We start from the raw sequence: 17,134 nt of genomic DNA on the forward strand, positions 1-17,134 counted from the left end.
TTAATGAGGGTATGGAGTCATATGTGAATCATAGTAAGGTGGGGGGGGACATAGTCACAATGGTAGGGGGAGTGGCGCGGGTGACGCGGATATGTAATACAAGGTGTAAAGACGAGTTTAGAATACGTAGTCGACACGCGCGTTGGCCAGATTACAATTTCAGCCAGAGCAATCTAATGTGCTACATCGGAGCGTGGGAAGCAGTGTAGTGGATTCATAAGAGCGGTTTAGTATTGACGAGGTTAAGGGGGTTGTCCCGCCCCCCCCACGAGGTGACTGATTGCGCACATGTGGTAGGGCGGACCTGCTTCCTCTTCTCCTCCCCGCAACTCGAAGAGCGGCAGGGCTTGCGTGCCGTGCACAACAACACTGCGGCGGAAGGAGAAGAGGAGAGGCAAGCGCTACCTTCAACAATCAGAGAGAGAGAGCGCGCTCGTCTCCGTGCGGTGTCGTATACGTGCAAGGAAAGAAACTCCAAGAGCACAAAACGCACGAGATGCGCAAGCGAGGGAGAGGCGGCAAGGCACGGAGGAACGTAAAGGCGGGACCTCTGTTGCATTGCACAGCGATAGAGTTGAAAAGGGAGATCGATTAGGGGGTGACAATGGGCAGTCTCCAGGCACAAAAAGGCTTTAAAAATCTACGGTGTTCAGTACGGTTCCAAAGGATGCTTCTGTTGGTGTAGGTGAGCCCGCAGCATGCGGTCGTCGCGCATGAGGCTCGTCATGTAACAAGTGTTGTTGAGAATAGCGACGTACACGCTCTCCGGCAGGAAGTGCGGCAGCTGCGCATGGCACTTTCTTCTGCACACAACAGGCTTGTGTGTCGATGGGATGTCGTTCGGTTTCCGAAGCTCTTCCCTGGCCGAACGCCGAGCCCGTGTCGACGAGAAATCGTCTATCAAGTGCGCTCGCGCAGCAGACCGCCTAAGTTGCGCAAACACAGCGGAGGTCGTCTCGAACCGGAGCAGCGACTCGGGCAGTCGGCCGATCATGAAGAAGTTGTAGACGTCCAGCTCGTAGCTGGGAGCCTCTGTAGCAGGCGTCGAGTTGGCGGCGGGGCTGAGAAGGTTGGTGCGGTGGGTAGTGGTGTCAGTGCGCATCTTCGACTCGGCACTCGCCTCAATCACTTGTCGCACGGCATTTGACAGGGCGTTAAAGGGGTATTGCTGCTGGGTGAGCTCAGCCTCACGCTGTGCCACCACGGTCGCCCAGTACGCCTCTTCTACATCTCGACGCACTTTGCGGTAATTGAGCTCCACCACGGCCTGCACGCGGGCATGGTGGCGCCGGAATGCACTCTGAATGCACACCGCTTGCGTTTCTAGGAAATAAGCGGCCCAGCGCAGCTTCGTGTGTGGAATCCGAAGCTTGGGAAGAATTGTGTCAGGAGCCCGTTCGCTGCAACGCTGCCGCCGCTGGAAGATCTTGGGATGCGCGTACTTGGCCACAATCGCCATCGTCTGCACCATCTGCTTGTGAAAACGGTAGAGCTTCCAGATGGGAAGGAAAAGAAGGCGCAGGGTGTCGTACGCGGCGAACTTGACCAGCTGCGAGTCCGTGAGGCTCACAGTGTTTTCTAGCGGCGAATTGGTCGAGCACCCAAGCTCCTCTTCGATAGCGGCGGTGTCGAGTTTTAGCCTCAGTGAGCGGCCCAGCTGACTCGACAGACGCCGCGGCTCCTTCGGAGGCCACGCAACGAGCGTGGAGCTTGACAAGCCGCCATCAAAAAGACCGTTGAGGTGCGACGAATCCTCACCTCCTTCCATGCTGAGCTTCTTCTCTCCAAACGGCACGCAGTGCACCGCGAGGGACTTCACCTCGTCTGCGGAAGGGACCGCGGAAGATTTCACCAGTGGCAAAGGGTCCTCCCCACCCGCCTTCTTTGGATGGCGCTGTCGGCTGCGCGATATGGTTGCAAAGATGTCGTCAGAGCGGCGCAGGGTGCAAGCCCACGGGACAGAAGTGGGTGCAGTAAAAATGCACCTCGGCACGTGCCTCGGCGGGTTGAGCGAAACATGCCGCGGGCGGCTACTCGCGGTGGTGTTCGCTTGGTAACTGCGATGGCGTGGTGCTGCCGCTGAGGTCCCCGACATTGGAGGATGCGGCACCACCACCTCCTGTGGAAGCACCGTCGCTGACGCAGTACGCCGCTTCTGCATTGCTGGGTAGGGAGCAGGGTAACACGGAAGGGGTAAATTGACATGCAAATCTACATTAACGGCAAGAAGGTCCGCGCGAGCAGGTGAGGGTGAAAGTAGAGAAGAGATGAAACAAAGCGAACAACGAGCATGGACATAATGCCGGCACACAGTGATGTACGCACGTCCCTGTGCGTTGGCGTACGTGTTTTGGAAGCAGCGAAGAAGCGACTCAAGCGCTTGCGGTTACAAAACTTTCTTGCACGACGCGACCGAGAATCAAATGAAGTCTCCTCTCCCCCCTCCCTTTGAGGTGGTGAGTAGTGAAGAAAGGGGGTAAAGAAGGAGAGAGGAGAAGGATAGACGCACTAGAGACAGCAGACCTACACAGCCACGCAGATATGACGACGTGTAGCTAGTAGAGATGGCATTCAGCAGTAGAGAGTCGCTTTCGAGTCGGATACATCATCGTCCGCACCAGCGCTGCGACTACCCCGCGGATATGAGGAATATATGGTTCACGTACCTGGGCGTGACTGCATGCAGCGCTGTGGCATCGCACACGCGCCGATGCGCTGCGTGGTCAAGGGACGCCGCCACTCTCTCAGCCCACAACGGGTGTTGCTTATGCTGCTGCACCGAAGAGCCCATGCGAGTCAGGCGTCCGAGCGTTACTCATGTTTTGCATTACACAACAAGAAAATCGTGAACGACAACAAAATAAAAAGTGCACACGGCGGGAGAACGGCAGCACCGACAGTGCAGGTTGAGCGTGGGTGGGTGGTGGTATCGATAGAGCCAGGTATGGCAAGGTCAGACGAGAATCACAGCAAGCGTCCCCATCCTCACATCCTGCCTCAGCCTGTCGTTCTCTCTCACCCCCAAGCCAAAACACCTCCGCCACCCCTCCAGACTTGCTTGCAGACGAACAGAGATGGTGCGAGGAGAAGGAAGGAGCGAACAACAATCACCTCCACAAGCACCGGCGATGAAGGCACAAAGCATACACGCACACAGACAGTGAACAAAGGAAACGACAACTTGTGCATTCATCCCATCACCAGGGGGGCAAACACATGCACGCATGCACATGTCTTTCCAACTCTGCTTCGTCCAAGGCCCTCCACTCTCTACCGCTTAGGAGGTAAGCACGGAAGAGAGGGAGAGAGAGACGAGGGAAGCAGAGTGGGATCGCAGGGAAAGGAAAAGAAGTCTGTATTACTCTCTTTTCCTGCCTTCATAGCTGTCCAACCGCCTATCTGCGCTTCACCGCCGCGCTCTTCGCGCGCTTCTGCGAGCGCCACTTCTTCAGAAGAACGTCCGCGGCGTTTCCGTAGGCCCACCGGTGGCGGTCCTTCACAAATTCCAACTCGTCAGCAATCTGCTTAAACACCTTGGCGAAGTCCACCGGCTGAGCCGGGGCTTGCGGCATCTGCTGCATGATCATTGCATTAGTCCCTTCCGCCTCGACATCCTCACCGAGCAGCAGCTCCAGCAGACCCTGGTTGCCGGACATGATGAGGAAGTAGAGACTGAGGGAGGTGACGTAGTTGCAGTTCAGCACATCGATCTCGAGTCCGCGCTGCATCATCTCCCGAAAGCGGTGCGACAAGGGAAACGGAAACTTGGCGACCACAAAGCCGGAGAAGAAGTATGAGACCAGCATCATCATACCAATGTTCGGCACCATCATCATGAACTGGTTCTTTAGTAAACCCGACATGAGGTTCGGGTCGTTCATCATCTCCATCGGGTTGACCGGATCCACCTTCTTCTTCAGCATGCCATTCAGCATGTGCTCCGCCCGGTGCTTGAAGGACTCAGGCGACAGTACAGCACCGCCACTGAGTAGTAGGCGGCCGTAATTCTGAATGTTCACGTTGCAGATGCGAACCATATCTGGCCTGGAGGAGGAGTTCATGAGGATGCCGGCGTAGTGGCGCAGCACACCCATGAACAGGACAATCACAATCAAAGGCAATAGCACCCAGTCCCGGATGCTGGGGTCTAACAGAATGTTTTGCTCAGCCGCCATTGTTCGAGCAGACCCGGGGAGGAAGAGGGGGGGGGCGACAAGACACGAGAGGCGATGAAAAAGAACGAGTGGGGTAGAATTCAAGAACGGGAAAACTTCGGTGAGTACGACCGCGTCGCCGTGTGTGTGTGTGTGTGTGTGTGTGTGTGTGTGTGTGTGTGCGACGCGTGTGTTGCGGCGGTGTATCTTCGGTACTGGACCGTGTGGAGTGCTTATGTGCGCCAGGCTTTGAAACGGCCAGAAGAGCACTGCGATAGACCTCCACGTGAGGCACACGGAGAGAAACACGCCACGAGAAGCCGCCACACCAAATGGTCTCACCACGAGAACGCGTGAAGCAGCAGTGAGGAGGTCAAAAAAAAAAAGCGAAACTGAGTTCCTCTTCAGGAGAGAAAGGGGTACGACGGTCGACGGTGAATCGATTGGGAGGAAAGTGGAGGGAAGAAGGGAAACGAGAGACAGTTTCACGAAGAAGACTGGCGTAAACATACGAGAGAGGGAGTTGGAGAAATGAAGAGTGGAGCATGGGTGTAAGTTTTCGGGAAGGAAAAGAGAGAGGAGGTACAGAGAATCGGGTAGATGAAATACTGCCTCTACACAACACAAGTGGTACATGTGAACACGTAGGAGCACTGCGTCTCTTGTTCGGCGAACACGCATTGAGGAACGGAGTCCAGCCCCCACTCAGAGTTCGAGCAGTCAGCCCACACACAGCAACCGTAATACCCCTTGCAGTACGACATTACAAGAGCACGAGAAAGGGAAGGAGGGAATACGACGAGGTGCATGTGAATGGCACATGCGGTTCGCGGTTTGGGGTTTCGAAGGGGAGAGGAGGAAGAGAGGCTAAGTGGGTCGTGGTGGAGAACTCCTCACCCTCAAGCACACATCCATATGGCGCCAAGGGAAGACGGAGAGAGACGACCAAAAAGTGGAGGACTGCTGGAGAAGGGAGACGGGAGCACACGCACAAGCACACATACACACACGCACATATATACAAGCAGAAGCACTCAGCAAATGCCACAGATCAGCGACAAGCGATTTCAGAGTCGGCGTGAAAAAGAAGGAGTCCGTAGGGCGCCGGATACATTGCAGATACAGCACCTCCTCCCCTATGATAGCGCTTGGCCACACTCCGCGGCTTCATTCAATAAAAACAAACAAACGAAAAAAAAAAAGAAGCGATGATTACCTGTCGCGCGACTCCTCACTCGCGTCTGGGAAAATCAGCTCTGTGAACGATGTGAGGCGACGCGCGTAGTAGTCGGGTGGGATAGTGGACAGCATATTTTGCTCCCAGAGAAATGACTTGAAGAAGTTGGCGCCCTTTTTCTTTATCGTGTACGCAGTGAGCACATCGATTATGCCAACATAGTAGATTTCCTGCTCGCAAACGCTGCGCACGCCATTTGCGAACTCTGGCGGTGTCACGGAATGACTCGTCTTCTTGTCGGACAGGTGACTGTCCTTTGCAAGGGGGGCAGGCCGCACCTCGGCCCAAGATGATGCAGATGCGGCGTCGTGCTGAGCTGAATTGCTCATCCTATCACTGATACAATGCCTCCCTGACTGCGGTGCTTTGTTCTCGTGATAGGTGACGCCGATGAGCAGCGAGTAGTCCATCATCCCCGCACTATTAAGAAAGTCATAGTCGCGGAGCAGCTGCTCCAGAAGTCGCTTGCGTGTGTTCTGTGGTAACAGGAAGAGCCGTGTCAGGTCCTTGTCGTGCAGCGTGGGCGGACTTTGCGCGCCCTTGGCTTCCTTCACAACGACTCCATCCTCCCTGTTGTAGAGCTGCTCAGACGCATCGGTCACGGGTTTGACAATCCCGTTGCGTTTCTTTTGGGCCTCAATGAGGTGCAGATTGAGCTCGCTGCCGCGGCGAAGGAAGTCCGGGTTGCGGAGGGACTTGCCAGGTTTCGGGATGCGACCCTTGATGTCCCACTTTTCATGCAACACGGAGGCGGCCGCGAAGATGTCGTTGAAGCACAAAATATATCCCTTTTCTTTCCGCACTGACACTTTCAGAAGCATGTAAAAACGCATGAGGAGGCTCCCTGGATGAGCAGCAATGTGTTGCATGTAAGCGTGCAAGATATCGAGCAAAACGCGAACCTCCTCCACTGAAATCGTCTTACACATGAACGCCATGGTCTTTGATTTGAGGAAAAACGCTTGAGAGCGTCCCTCGCCTAGCTCCATCCTCAGGCAGTCCTCAGGCAACGACCACTCGTCGGCGAAATGTGAATCTGCCACCCCCTCCAACTGGCGAAGAAAGGAGAACACGTTTGGAGCGTACTCGGTGACGTGTACCTTCACCCGCTTTCCCTTGCTGTCCGTCGATGGCACGGTGAGTCGCTGGACAGCGCAGCAGTCCACTGGCTTGATTGCCTTGGAGTGCTCAGCTAGGCTGGCACGAGTACAAGACGCCGCCTGCGAGGATGGTGCGGCTGCGTCCGCTTTCTTCAGTTGTGCTTCTACTGTTACCCTCAGCGCCGCCACCACCTGCGGCGCCGTGAGCCCACGGCCGCTCGTCGCAGTACCGCCGACTTGACCCATGATGATCTGCCAGGGTAACGACTCGTGTAGGTCTGCGCGCGTTTCGAGGAGTAAAGGGGGAGAGAAAAACGGTACTGTAGGGGCGCTTGACTCCAAGAAGCTCTCGAGCCCTGTCGTGAATATGTGTGGGTGCGACTACGGGCTTCAAGCGACGCACTCGTGGGGTGAGAAAGAAAGCAGCTAAGGGTCATCACGAAGGTATAACCAGGCGCGTCAGGAGAGAAAAAAAAATCTGAAACGATAAAGCTCCTTCCAACTGCAAAGAGTAAAGTGCATTGGCCTTCCTCACTGGCCAAGCATTGCGTGCGCACCAACAGCTGCAACAAAGTGCTCTCCTGGTGGATAGCTCATCATATCTAAGAGGGGTGAAATAGGACGTTGGTGCGTCTCTATCTCGATCCTCCTTTAGGTTCCTTTTCCTTCTTGTATTGCTTAGTCGCAGCAGTGGTGGTGCATGACCTTACAGAGATACATATCTACAAAAATATGCGTGAAGTCCTGCATACGAGATGGCGCACCCGTCGGGCATCAGTCTCTCCTGTACTTGCGCATCAACTTCTCCTTCAAGGAAAGTTCATGGCCCTGCGAAGTTGGGGGTGGCTGCTGCGGATGCAGCTGAGGTGTCCTGGCAGGTGCGCTTGCCTGCTGGGTGTTCGTCTCCTCGCGGTGACGTTTGTGCGACAGGAGCTGCTGAAGGATGTACGACTCCGCCGCCTGCTTCGACACCGGAGCTTGTTGGCCTGCGTACGTGGAAACAGATAGCTGCGGGGCGGATGACGGTGACGGACCAGCAGTTCTGTCCATCGGCAGGTATGTCTCCGCTGCAGCCGAGGAGTCCACTTGAGCACCGTTGCCAAAGATTTTTGCTTTCATGGCGCGACGCCGCTGCTCGCGCCAGTCCTCCGGGTTGGCACAGAGCCTCAAAAGCTCCGGATTGACATTCGACAGATCCCCATCATTGTCTGCCATGGATGAGATGAACACACAAAGTGGAGAGGGACAGGGCGAAAGGGAAAAAAAACGGCAGAGAGAAGGCGCGAAGGCCCGCCGACTTCAGAGTTTGGTGGTGCACCGCCCAAACCGAGTCAATTTTTCACATGAAAAAGAGTTCGTGTGAACGCTGCAAGAGAATGTTAATCACCAGCTTGACCTGCTGCCGTGTCAAAATGAATGCTGAGAGAGAAATCGGCGTGGGGAATCAGCTGAGCGTAGGAGCAGTGCCGTGTCGCTCGAGGCGTGTCAAGAGGTACGCATACACCGTCTAGCTGGTGCACGATGGGTCGTAGTGGAGGGCGGGGGAGGAGTGTGGAGAGCCAGAGGCAGACTATTTGCCACCGCACACATGAAATAGAAAAGTGAAAGGGCCTCGTGACTCAGTAGGCGATAAAGAGACAGGATAAAAGTAAAAGATCAAGATGGGTGACATGCGCGACGCCGTCTCACACCCATCCCCAGCATGGGCGTGCGCGCGTAGGAAAGTCTTCGCTTTTGATCGAGCGTTGCCCCTTCGTGACAAAGTGGGCACAGTCCGCACGCTCGGCAAAAGTGCCGCTGGCATGTCAGATGCACTCTGTGATTCATTGAATGATGCTGCACTGGCTGGAAACTGGATTCGCAAAGCATGACGCGACAGGTCACGAGAGCGGGTTGTCTTCGTCTATTTATTACTTTATTTCCCTGTAGATATCTTTTGAGGGTGTCCTGCAAGCGCAGCGGTACTCTCTGACTTGCACCGCACCTCACCTCACCCGTCTCCGGCAAGAGATTAGAGGTAATTCAACCGTATCGACGTTCACAGCACTGTACTGTCGTCAGCAGAGGTGGCACTGCTCATTGTAACTATGACTAAATTGTGTATCTCAGTATGCTCATGAGTGATAAGGTCACGGAAAGCATGGATAGGTTCGAATCATGGCGCAGCTGCCACACAAGAGAATGCACTGTCTAGAAAAAATATGTGTGATAGCACTGCACAGATGCACAGCAAATCTTGATGCCTCAGAATAACTTTGCCACGCATGGAAAAGGACACGGCCAAGGACCTAAAGACACCTTTCACAGCCTGACAGCGAACAAAATGGCTCTTCGCTCGTTTTGTCAGGCACCACAAACACCCAAAAAAAAAAACAGATGTGTGCGTGCACACGCACAGCTTCCCTCTAAAGCGAGCCACAATCCAGTGGAGAAGGAGAGGAGGTACAACTTGACACACACAGCTCCTCCCTACTCCCTCTCCCGTGCATAGCAAGGAGTTCATTGTAACTATGACTAAATTGTGTATCTCAGTATGCTCATGAGTGATAAGGTCACGGAAAGCATGGATAGGTTCGAATCATAACTCTAGTACGGTACCCCAAGGTCTCTGAAGGGACAGAGGCTGGGGACGCGTGCGTCTCCGCGAGAGCCGCGCTTTGCGGAAGGCTGAGCCTGAGGTGCTGCGATCCTCGTTGAGCACGCGTGTACTCTTCGCAGAACTGCCGTCATTGCACGATTGCGTCACCACTACTTCGACTTCACAAAGCTCGCCCACAGGCACAAGCACAGGCACACAACGCCTAACACAACGGCAGATCAGTGGAGGTAGACCAGAAAAAAGTCCCTGAGGTGCTTCAGTGAAGGGAATCAGCTCAAACAGAACGCATAAATGAAGTGATCATCCTCTCTGCCTCTGCCCGCCGCACGCAACACCCGTATGCACACACATTCGCTTGTGTGGGTGTTTGTGCATACGGGGGTCAAAACTCGCCGCTCTCTCTTCCAGTTGGAAAGGAAAAAACCTCCCCTCTTCCTCCGTGACACCGAAACTCAGCAATGAATGCAAGCGAGAACAAAATATAGGGCTTCTTCCACGCAACAGAGCACCCCACTGCCACGCTTCATTCACATCACACGCTCTCGGGCTTATTTTCTGCAAAGCGATCCACTAATAGAGGGCAGCCTTCGCGGTAAGCATCACCCTTCAACCATCAACAGAAAGTCCCTTATGGACTTTCGGCAACATACGCGTCTCGGTGCAACAAGCTTGGACAAGAAAAAGCGTGAATAAGTCCACCACAAGCGGGTGTCTCACTTCCACAATCACTTGTGCTGCTTGTACATGTCTGTGCTTCTCTAGATGTGTGTCACTCTATACAAGGAAAGTATCGAGCCCAGAGAGCATTAAGAAAAGGATGAAGAGTGCAGGGAGAGAAGTACAGGACGTCACTGGTTCGAAGAATATGACGTGCCTTAGAGGGTTCTCTAGTGTGTGGGAAGGGGGTAAGATCCCACGTTCATACTGGCGACGAGCAGAGATCAAATGAACACAGTGTCTGTGGCGACGGCGCGCGAAGTGATGTCAAGACGTAAAATGAGAAACACTCCGATGGCATCCCCTTGCCTTTCGGACTAGCGACGACACGCCCCCTCCCTTCGTTAGGCACATCACCTCGCGCGGACGTCACGGCAGCCCGTGACAGCGCTCGAGGTTGGATCCTGTGTACCGATGCACAGGTGCAGTACGGGGGATGCCGTTCTTTTCTTTCTTTTCGTGAAACACCTCTTGGGTACACGCATGGGCGTACTTCTGTGAAATCTCGCTTTCTCTCTATGAGCCGTTTGTGCGGCATCAGCGCCTAATACGCACAAGAGCACAACCCTCGCCGACAGACGTGATGTGCCACGCTCCTCCGCTGGATGTTCTCGCTCCATTCAGCTTTTTCTCATGGTTGCGGAGACGCCACGCTCAGTAGCGCGTACGGGTCATACCAGAGAGGCACCGAGACAGCTGCACCCGGCGCACGAGGCTGCGCGCTCAGAATCTTCTCTAGCCGCTCACGCCATACCACCTGCATCTTCTCAGCGTAGTCGCGCTTGGAGTTGAGGAAGCGCACGGTGTCTTCCTCCAACTTTGTGCACAGCGGCGGCACACGCAGCTCCACTGGTAGGCGAATAGCGGAGAACACATTGACTCGGGGCACCACCCACCTTTGCATGTCGACGTTGTCACTCAGCATAGCGTGCAGGTAGCCGGACTCGCCCTCGGGCCGCCTCCGCTTTAGCGGATTCTCCATGTCCGCGTCATCAGGGCGCGGGGTCTTGAAAATGTACCGTTGCTCCATCACCAGCAGCAGCGCGCCCCACGCCGGCCTCTTTGCCTCCGGGATGAGGGGCAGGGTGCGGAGCCACATCAGGTCGCGTGTGCGCCGTTGGTTCATATCGGTCTGCCACGCCTGTTGAGAAGTACTGCCCCATGCGACGACACGCCACCGCGCGAGTTGCTCGATAAGCTGCATGAGTGGCTCTGCCTCTTCACTCTGGATGAAGTGGGAGGCGAACCGGCGGAACGACAGAAGACCGCCTAGGCGCTCAAAGACTGTCTGGACGCTGCTGCTGGAGGCCGCCAGCACGTCCATCAAGATGCACATCTCCTCCGTGTGTTCTGTCATCTCGCACAGTCGCAGAAGGCCGGGAAGGGCCTCCAGTCGATCATCCGGAAAAGCCCGGGACGCATCCCCGCCCTTCACATGCGCCAGTACCGACAACCAAAACAGACGCTTCATCTCCGGCGGCATCTGTTTCACGCCTGTGGAAGCGAGTCGAGGAGCGGTGGCAGTCGTCACAGTGCCGGGCCCAACACCACCGCTAGCGTGCTTCATGGCCACCTTCACTGGCGGGCGAGGTCCACCGACGCCAGGAACGACCGGCAACTTCACTGCACCTGTGCCGGGTAACCGCCCCGCGAATGGCGCTCGGGTCTCTGTAGCCTGCACTGGAGCCGCAGCAGCAGCCAACGGAGGACGAGGCGTCACCCCAGCGGGGACGGCCGCCGACGCGGCGGATGTCGTCCCCACCTGCACAGCCTCGATCTTGTACCCTGCGCCGCTCCGTAGGTACGTTTCGACCTTTACGCGGCGGTCCAATGCTGAGGGAAAACGGACATTCGCGGCCGACTGCTCGCCACCGTAACGTGTGCCGCCCTTAACCCAGTCCATGTACTTGATGTGATACGTCTGGGACGACAGCATCGCCTCTGGCACTCGACTTTGAACGATGAGCATCGGCGCAAGCTGGCCCACAAAGGCATCCCAGAGCGGTTTGAGGGGGCCGGGCTGGAGGTTGTCGTACAGAAGCTTCACATTGTCGCAGCAGCAGGCAAAGCAAATCGCCAGTTCCCCCGAGTTCTTCCATGTTAAGCGTTGCATCGCACGGCCGCTGCGCTGCGCCTGTTGATACTGCCGTTGGTACTCCTGCCGTACCTCCGTCACGAACATCTCCACCGCGGCACGGAAGTAATCCAGCGTGCGGTGGCGCCCATCCGGATAGCGCTTCTTATCGGTACTCAAGAAAAACAGCACCTTAGCCATGTCCTGCATGTCCTTGAGGGGCGGTGGTGGGATGTACTCCTTGTCTGGCCTCTCAAAGCGCAATTCGGGATTCAGCTGCACATGCCGCTGCTGCTGCTGCTGCTGCTGCTGCTGCTGTGGCTGTTGCGTGGCCGCGGCTCTCCCTACTGAAACGGCGTTTTGACCCTGCGGTGGGGACGAAGGGCGCTCGCTATCAGATGATTCGAACCCAGAGGAACTGCTGCTGTGGCTACTGCTGCTGCTGCTGCTGCTGTCGGAGAGAGTGCTGCTGACCTCGTCAGAGCTGGTACTGCTGGCATTCGACGACCCGCTAGAAGCTGTTGACGACTGCTGGCGGGGATCGCCAGCAGCCGTGCTCTCGGCGCGGTCTGAGGACATGGCAAAACGACGCTGTGTAAGTACGAAACGAAGAGGCCAACGTGTGTGAGCGTGCGTGTGGAGGGAACTACACGACTCCACAGGTGTAAAAGTAGATGTGCGCCGCACACCTTGGAAAGAGAATAGCAGCAAGAGATACGCTAAGAAAGCGAAAAAAAGTGGGTGGCAACGGCGATTCCGCGTGCACAGCGGCTGCACATGGCCCAGAAGCTCTTCTATGCTCAGCGAGTGAGAAAGCGTGCAGACACGCACAAAATCCAGCGCAGCTGATGCGAAGTGGATCGGGCAGAGGCAAAATAAGCAAGAAGGAGCAGAGGCAAAGTCCACCGATACGAAACAGCGACGAACTGCCAAAGAAGTTGAGGAAAGTGGAGAGAAGAGAGAGTGGTGCGCTGCATCGTACGTACGCGCATACTGGCGCAAAGAGGAACATGGGAAACAGGAAACAAGTCCCACTAACTATGCCATTCTTTTTCTTTGGGAGTAGAGTCAGCCGACATCACGTTCTTGCAGCTCCATCAAGGCGCCACCTCTTCCACTGTAACGAGACACAGGGACACTGCCCTTGTCCGGCACTGGGGCCAACACGCGCTCCCTAATCCCACCATGCTTTCTCTTGCCGATTCCGTTTCGTAGGCGCTTTGCATTCTTAGGGGATTACTATAACAGCAGGCAGGCAAGAGAGAACGATGCGTGGCGAAAGAGATGGAGGAGGACGTCGGTGTAAGCAGTCTCTCTTCGCACGCCTCCTATGATGATGCTCCCCATCACTTTCCTTCTTCACCTCAATAGCGCTAGTGGCACATAGGGGGAGTGGGGGGGGGGGGGGTGAATAAAATGCACTGAAGGCGCGATGTGGAAAAGAAAATACTGGAAAGGAAAAGTTAATCGCCACCACAGCGGCGCATCGTAGCAGAAGGTGGGGGGGGCGTAGAAAAAACCCAAACAAAAAAAATAGCAAACCGAGGATCCAGCAGGGCCTAGTTCGTCAAGTATGAGCAGCACGGGGGTTTGACGTGCAGCCCCAGCAGCGGTACTACAGAGTGTCGTTGACGAGTTGAAAAAAGGATCGCTACCCCTGGGCAAACACTTGCAGAGCTCTGACATATTCTCCCCTCCCGCTCCACATCACCGAGGTGATAACAAGGATGGTGTGGTGGTGGAGGCAGGGAAGACGCCAGCGGCCAGCGTCGCGATACAGTGCTGCAGCCGCGCCTCTCTTGCCGCGAGTGCCTCCTCCAACATAGGATACGCGTCTTCAGCCTCAGCAAGGCGCCGACAGAGCACTGGGCAGATAGTCATTGCTCCAAGAGCCTCGTCAGCGGCCACTGGCCAAACAGACCGCATGCGTGCGCCGTGCATTCCTGGTGCACTCTCCTTCACACCACCATCACGAAGCGCGTAGGCATCCAACACCGAAGCGCACAGGCGCTCCGTTCGGTGCGTAAACTCGCCTTGAAGTGGCACCGTTGTTGAGGAGCGCAGAAGCGCAGCGTGGTAGAGCATCGCAATCTTCGGCGGCGGTAACCGAGAAATAAGGTAAGCCGTGTCTGGGTGGTCCATTAGGTGCAGCGCGAACTCGCTCATCAGCGGGCGCAGCGCGTCGTTCGCTAACAGCCCCTCAAAGTCCATTTTCTCAGCAGCAGCAGCAGCAGCAGCTGGAGCAACGTATAAGGGAGGAAGTAGGCGAGGAATATCGAGTGTGCGTCCTTTCCTCTCTTTTTGGTCGTCGCTGTCGATGGAGTGAGCCCCCACAGGGGCGTCGAATGAACGCCGTGAATTGAAAAGAAAGAAAGGAAAGGAAAATGGCGAGGAATAAAATGAGAGATGGAAAAGTGGAAAAGAAGGGGAAAGAGGGGAAAGAAAGGCGTGCAAGTAACGCGGAAGCGCCCATCGTAGGTTGTGCACGTCATCTTGTCACCCTACCACAACAACAGCAGCCAGAACGAAGCACATGTCTCGCCTGGAGCGGTGTTGTAGAGTGACCGCCACCGTTCAAGGGGCATTCTGCACGGTGATCTGAGCTAAGAGGAGATCGACACAACTACAGGAGCGCTGCCCAGAAAAGCACCGATTGCGCAGAAAAAGCTGCCTCAAGTGTGTGTGTGTGTGTGGGTGTGTGTGTGGGTGTGCATCTGCCATCATATTTGAGGAAAGAACAGCACGGCTTCCGCTCGCATTCTTGGCATGCTCCGGACGGAGCACTCTACGGCTGAAACTCACTCAAACGTACACGTAGCTCAGGCAACCGAAGAGAAGGACACACACACACGCGCGCACACCAACCCTCTTCCCTCACGTAGACAGCGGCACACACTCGTAAGACTCGAAATGCGATTCGGTGGGCGGCTCGCTCAAAACCAAGTCAGCCATCAAAAAGGTTGCGCTGTGAGTACGCGCACGCGGCCGTTGAAGGGGTCGTACGTCGTGATCTTCACGACCAGCCCCCCACTCGCACGGAGGGCTTCCTCAAACGCGGCAGGGGTCGCCACAGCCGTGCGACCCACGTGAGAGATGATGTGGCCCACGCCGAGCCGGTGCGCAGCAGCAGCCGACCCGGGCGACACCCCCACAAGCACCACCCCGTCCTCTGCTGCCTCCACCGTGACGCCAAGACGCTCCGCGAGTGTTCTCTGCACTGGCGGTCTCGAGGCCGCTGTTGTCGATAACGGTTGATCTTTTGCACTGGCTGATTGTGAGATGTGCACGTGCGACGGCGGTGGTGACGTGGACTTTGATCGTGGGCTGCGGTGAGGGACACTCCCATTAGACGGAAGTGACTTTTGCTGCGATAGCGGCAGAGGAAGGGGAACATTCGTGGAGACGCTGTCACGAGACGCTGCGGTGGCAGCCCCATCAGATTTCTCCGCCACGGGCCCCAGAGTCGCTACAGTGCACTCCAAGTGCTTCAGCCGCTCCTCCAGCGCCTTCACGTCTGATTTGCTGAGCGCTGTTGCTTCCATGCAGTCCATCTGCTTCTGCATGTACTCTACGGTCTTCACAGTCTCGTAGACATCAGCTAGTGGAGCCGCAGTGAGCACATCGTGAGCCTGAGCCACGAAGTCAGTGTAGGAAGACGTTAGCTCTTGGAGCTGCTGTTGGGTGCTAAGGCTCACCTGATGCAGCTGCCGGACCATGTCGCTGATATCATCTCTAACCGATGCGGTCAGCTCGCTCCGCATCACCTCCAATTCCTCCTTCGTTCGCTCAACAACATTGCCGCAGACGCGGTCACGAAACATCTCCATCTGCTGCTGCGTCTCTACCCGCATTGCCCGTAGATGCTTGGCGGAAGTCGCCATGGCAATATCGTTAATGTGCTTCAAATCTTCCGCATAAGTCTGCAGACTACGCTCAGCGGCGATAAGAACCGTCTCGTGCGACGCGCGCAGTGCGTCGTCGAGGACCTCGGGGTCTTCCGCTTGTTTGTACATGAGTTGGATACGCCGATCTGCCGCCTGCCTCTCGCGTGCATCACCGGGCGCCCGGTCAGTACAGTTCGCAGGGCCAGTGGAAGATGTAGCACGGACACTGCCTGCACCAGTAGTGACAGCGCCAACCTCGCCGCCACCACCATGACGTAGCTCTGCCTTGAACAGCTCTGTATCGTTGGCGTGTGCCACGAGGAGTGACAAGACGTCGATCAGGTGAGACGGGCACACGCCGCTGTGGCAGAGCACGTCAAACCTGCGGTTAAGCGCAGTCGCCATTACGTTAAGCCACGCCTTCCTCACTTGAGATGCACAGAGGAGAGGAAAGGAAAGGCGCACGCACACGCGAGGGTGAAGGAAACAAAAAGCGAATGAAATCGTAAAAACGGCGCTACACAGCTGATAAAGGGTAACGACTCGCGACCACCGATGAAAGGCAAACGGGGAAGAGAACGGAGAGAGCGAAGCAAGAAGAAATCAAAAGAGGACGACACTAGAGAACTCCCTCCAGCACGTCCGTGAAAGTGCCTCGGTGAGGGAGTGTGGGCGTTCGTGCGAATATTTACAAAATGAAAAGGGTGCAGTAGCGGAGTGCAGGAAATTGAAAAGTAACGTAGGAAAGAAGAAGGGCTTGGGCATCACAAGAATCCACGTAGCTGCGCGATTCTTCTACTACGCCCCTCGGACGCTCAGCTGGTGAGACTTGACGAGAGAGCACATTACTCACTTCGCACGCAGGTTCATCAGCACTCCCTTGGCTCAATCGTCTTGCTTTCTTTTAGGCGTGTTCAATGATCTGTAAGATCAGCCCTTCGTACCCCCTGCAAAAAAAAAAAAAAAATAGAAAAGACAAGCGTTTTTCGTCCGGAGGATGCGCATTCTTCCCTGATGACGAGGGGAGACCGCAGTGGACAGCATCCAGGGTCCAGCGCCCCCGTCCCTCTGGGCGGAGAAGCCAAGGAGCCCCCACCCCGATTCCTGCCAGTGCCGAGCCACCTCTGGCGGTGGCAGGGTCAAGTGCCCACGACGCAGGGGTGGAGGGGCGGGTGGGGCGATGTAGCGCTGCGGATGTCGGCGGTCAGGCTCTGGATGGCGTGGCATCGGAGCGGCCTGTGACGGTGGATAGGACTACGCCACCCACATGATGGGTGGGGTGTCAGTGCGACTCAATCGCACTGCACCCGGCCCTCGCTGTTCACTGGTGCGGGGAGCCTGGGTCACCCCGAGCGGGACGCACCGGGTG

General features: G+C 56.1%; 6 protein-coding genes across 6 annotated transcripts; all 6 read right to left on the bottom strand.

Moving 5' to 3' along the window:
- Positions 1-649: 649 nt before the first annotated feature.
- On the bottom strand, positions 650-2,161 carry LBRM_35_0440 (conserved hypothetical protein; the record flags this gene model as incomplete). The annotated part of the gene is made up of 1 exon (XM_001568619.1): positions 650-2,161. The coding sequence occupies one exon, from the start codon at positions 2,159-2,161 to the stop codon at positions 650-652; it is 1,512 nt and encodes a 503-aa protein (XP_001568669.1).
- A 1,234-nt stretch (positions 2,162-3,395) lies between these two features.
- On the bottom strand, positions 3,396-4,175 carry LBRM_35_0450 (conserved hypothetical protein; the record flags this gene model as incomplete). The annotated part of the gene is made up of 1 exon (XM_001568620.1): positions 3,396-4,175. One exon carries the CDS (start codon positions 4,173-4,175, stop codon positions 3,396-3,398), a length of 780 nt encoding a protein of 259 aa, XP_001568670.1.
- A 1,191-nt stretch (positions 4,176-5,366) lies between these two features.
- On the bottom strand, positions 5,367-6,737 carry LBRM_35_0460 (phosphatidylinositol-4-phosphate 5-kinase-like protein; the record flags this gene model as incomplete). The annotated part of the gene is made up of 1 exon (XM_001568621.1): positions 5,367-6,737. The coding sequence occupies one exon, from the start codon at positions 6,735-6,737 to the stop codon at positions 5,367-5,369; it is 1,371 nt and encodes a 456-aa protein (XP_001568671.1).
- A 528-nt stretch (positions 6,738-7,265) lies between these two features.
- LBRM_35_0470 (conserved hypothetical protein) lies at positions 7,266-7,706 on the bottom strand (the record flags this gene model as incomplete). The annotated part of the gene is made up of 1 exon (XM_001568622.1): positions 7,266-7,706. The coding sequence occupies one exon, from the start codon at positions 7,704-7,706 to the stop codon at positions 7,266-7,268; it is 441 nt and encodes a 146-aa protein (XP_001568672.1).
- A 2,732-nt stretch (positions 7,707-10,438) lies between these two features.
- Positions 10,439-12,460, bottom strand: LBRM_35_0480 (conserved hypothetical protein; the record flags this gene model as incomplete). Its single annotated transcript, XM_001568623.1, has 1 exon — positions 10,439-12,460. One exon carries the CDS (start codon positions 12,458-12,460, stop codon positions 10,439-10,441), a length of 2,022 nt encoding a protein of 673 aa, XP_001568673.1.
- Positions 12,461-14,832: 2,372 nt separating this feature from the next.
- LBRM_35_0490 (conserved hypothetical protein) lies at positions 14,833-16,170 on the bottom strand (the record flags this gene model as incomplete). The annotated part of the gene is made up of 1 exon (XM_001568624.2): positions 14,833-16,170. The coding sequence occupies one exon, from the start codon at positions 16,168-16,170 to the stop codon at positions 14,833-14,835; it is 1,338 nt and encodes a 445-aa protein (XP_001568674.2).
- Between the last annotated feature and the right edge of the window lie 964 nt (positions 16,171-17,134).

Source organism: Leishmania braziliensis, chromosome 36, assembly GCF_000002845.2.
Source record: "Leishmania braziliensis MHOM/BR/75/M2904 complete genome, chromosome 36".
Lineage (NCBI taxonomy): Eukaryota > Euglenozoa > Kinetoplastea > Trypanosomatida > Trypanosomatidae > Leishmania > Leishmania braziliensis.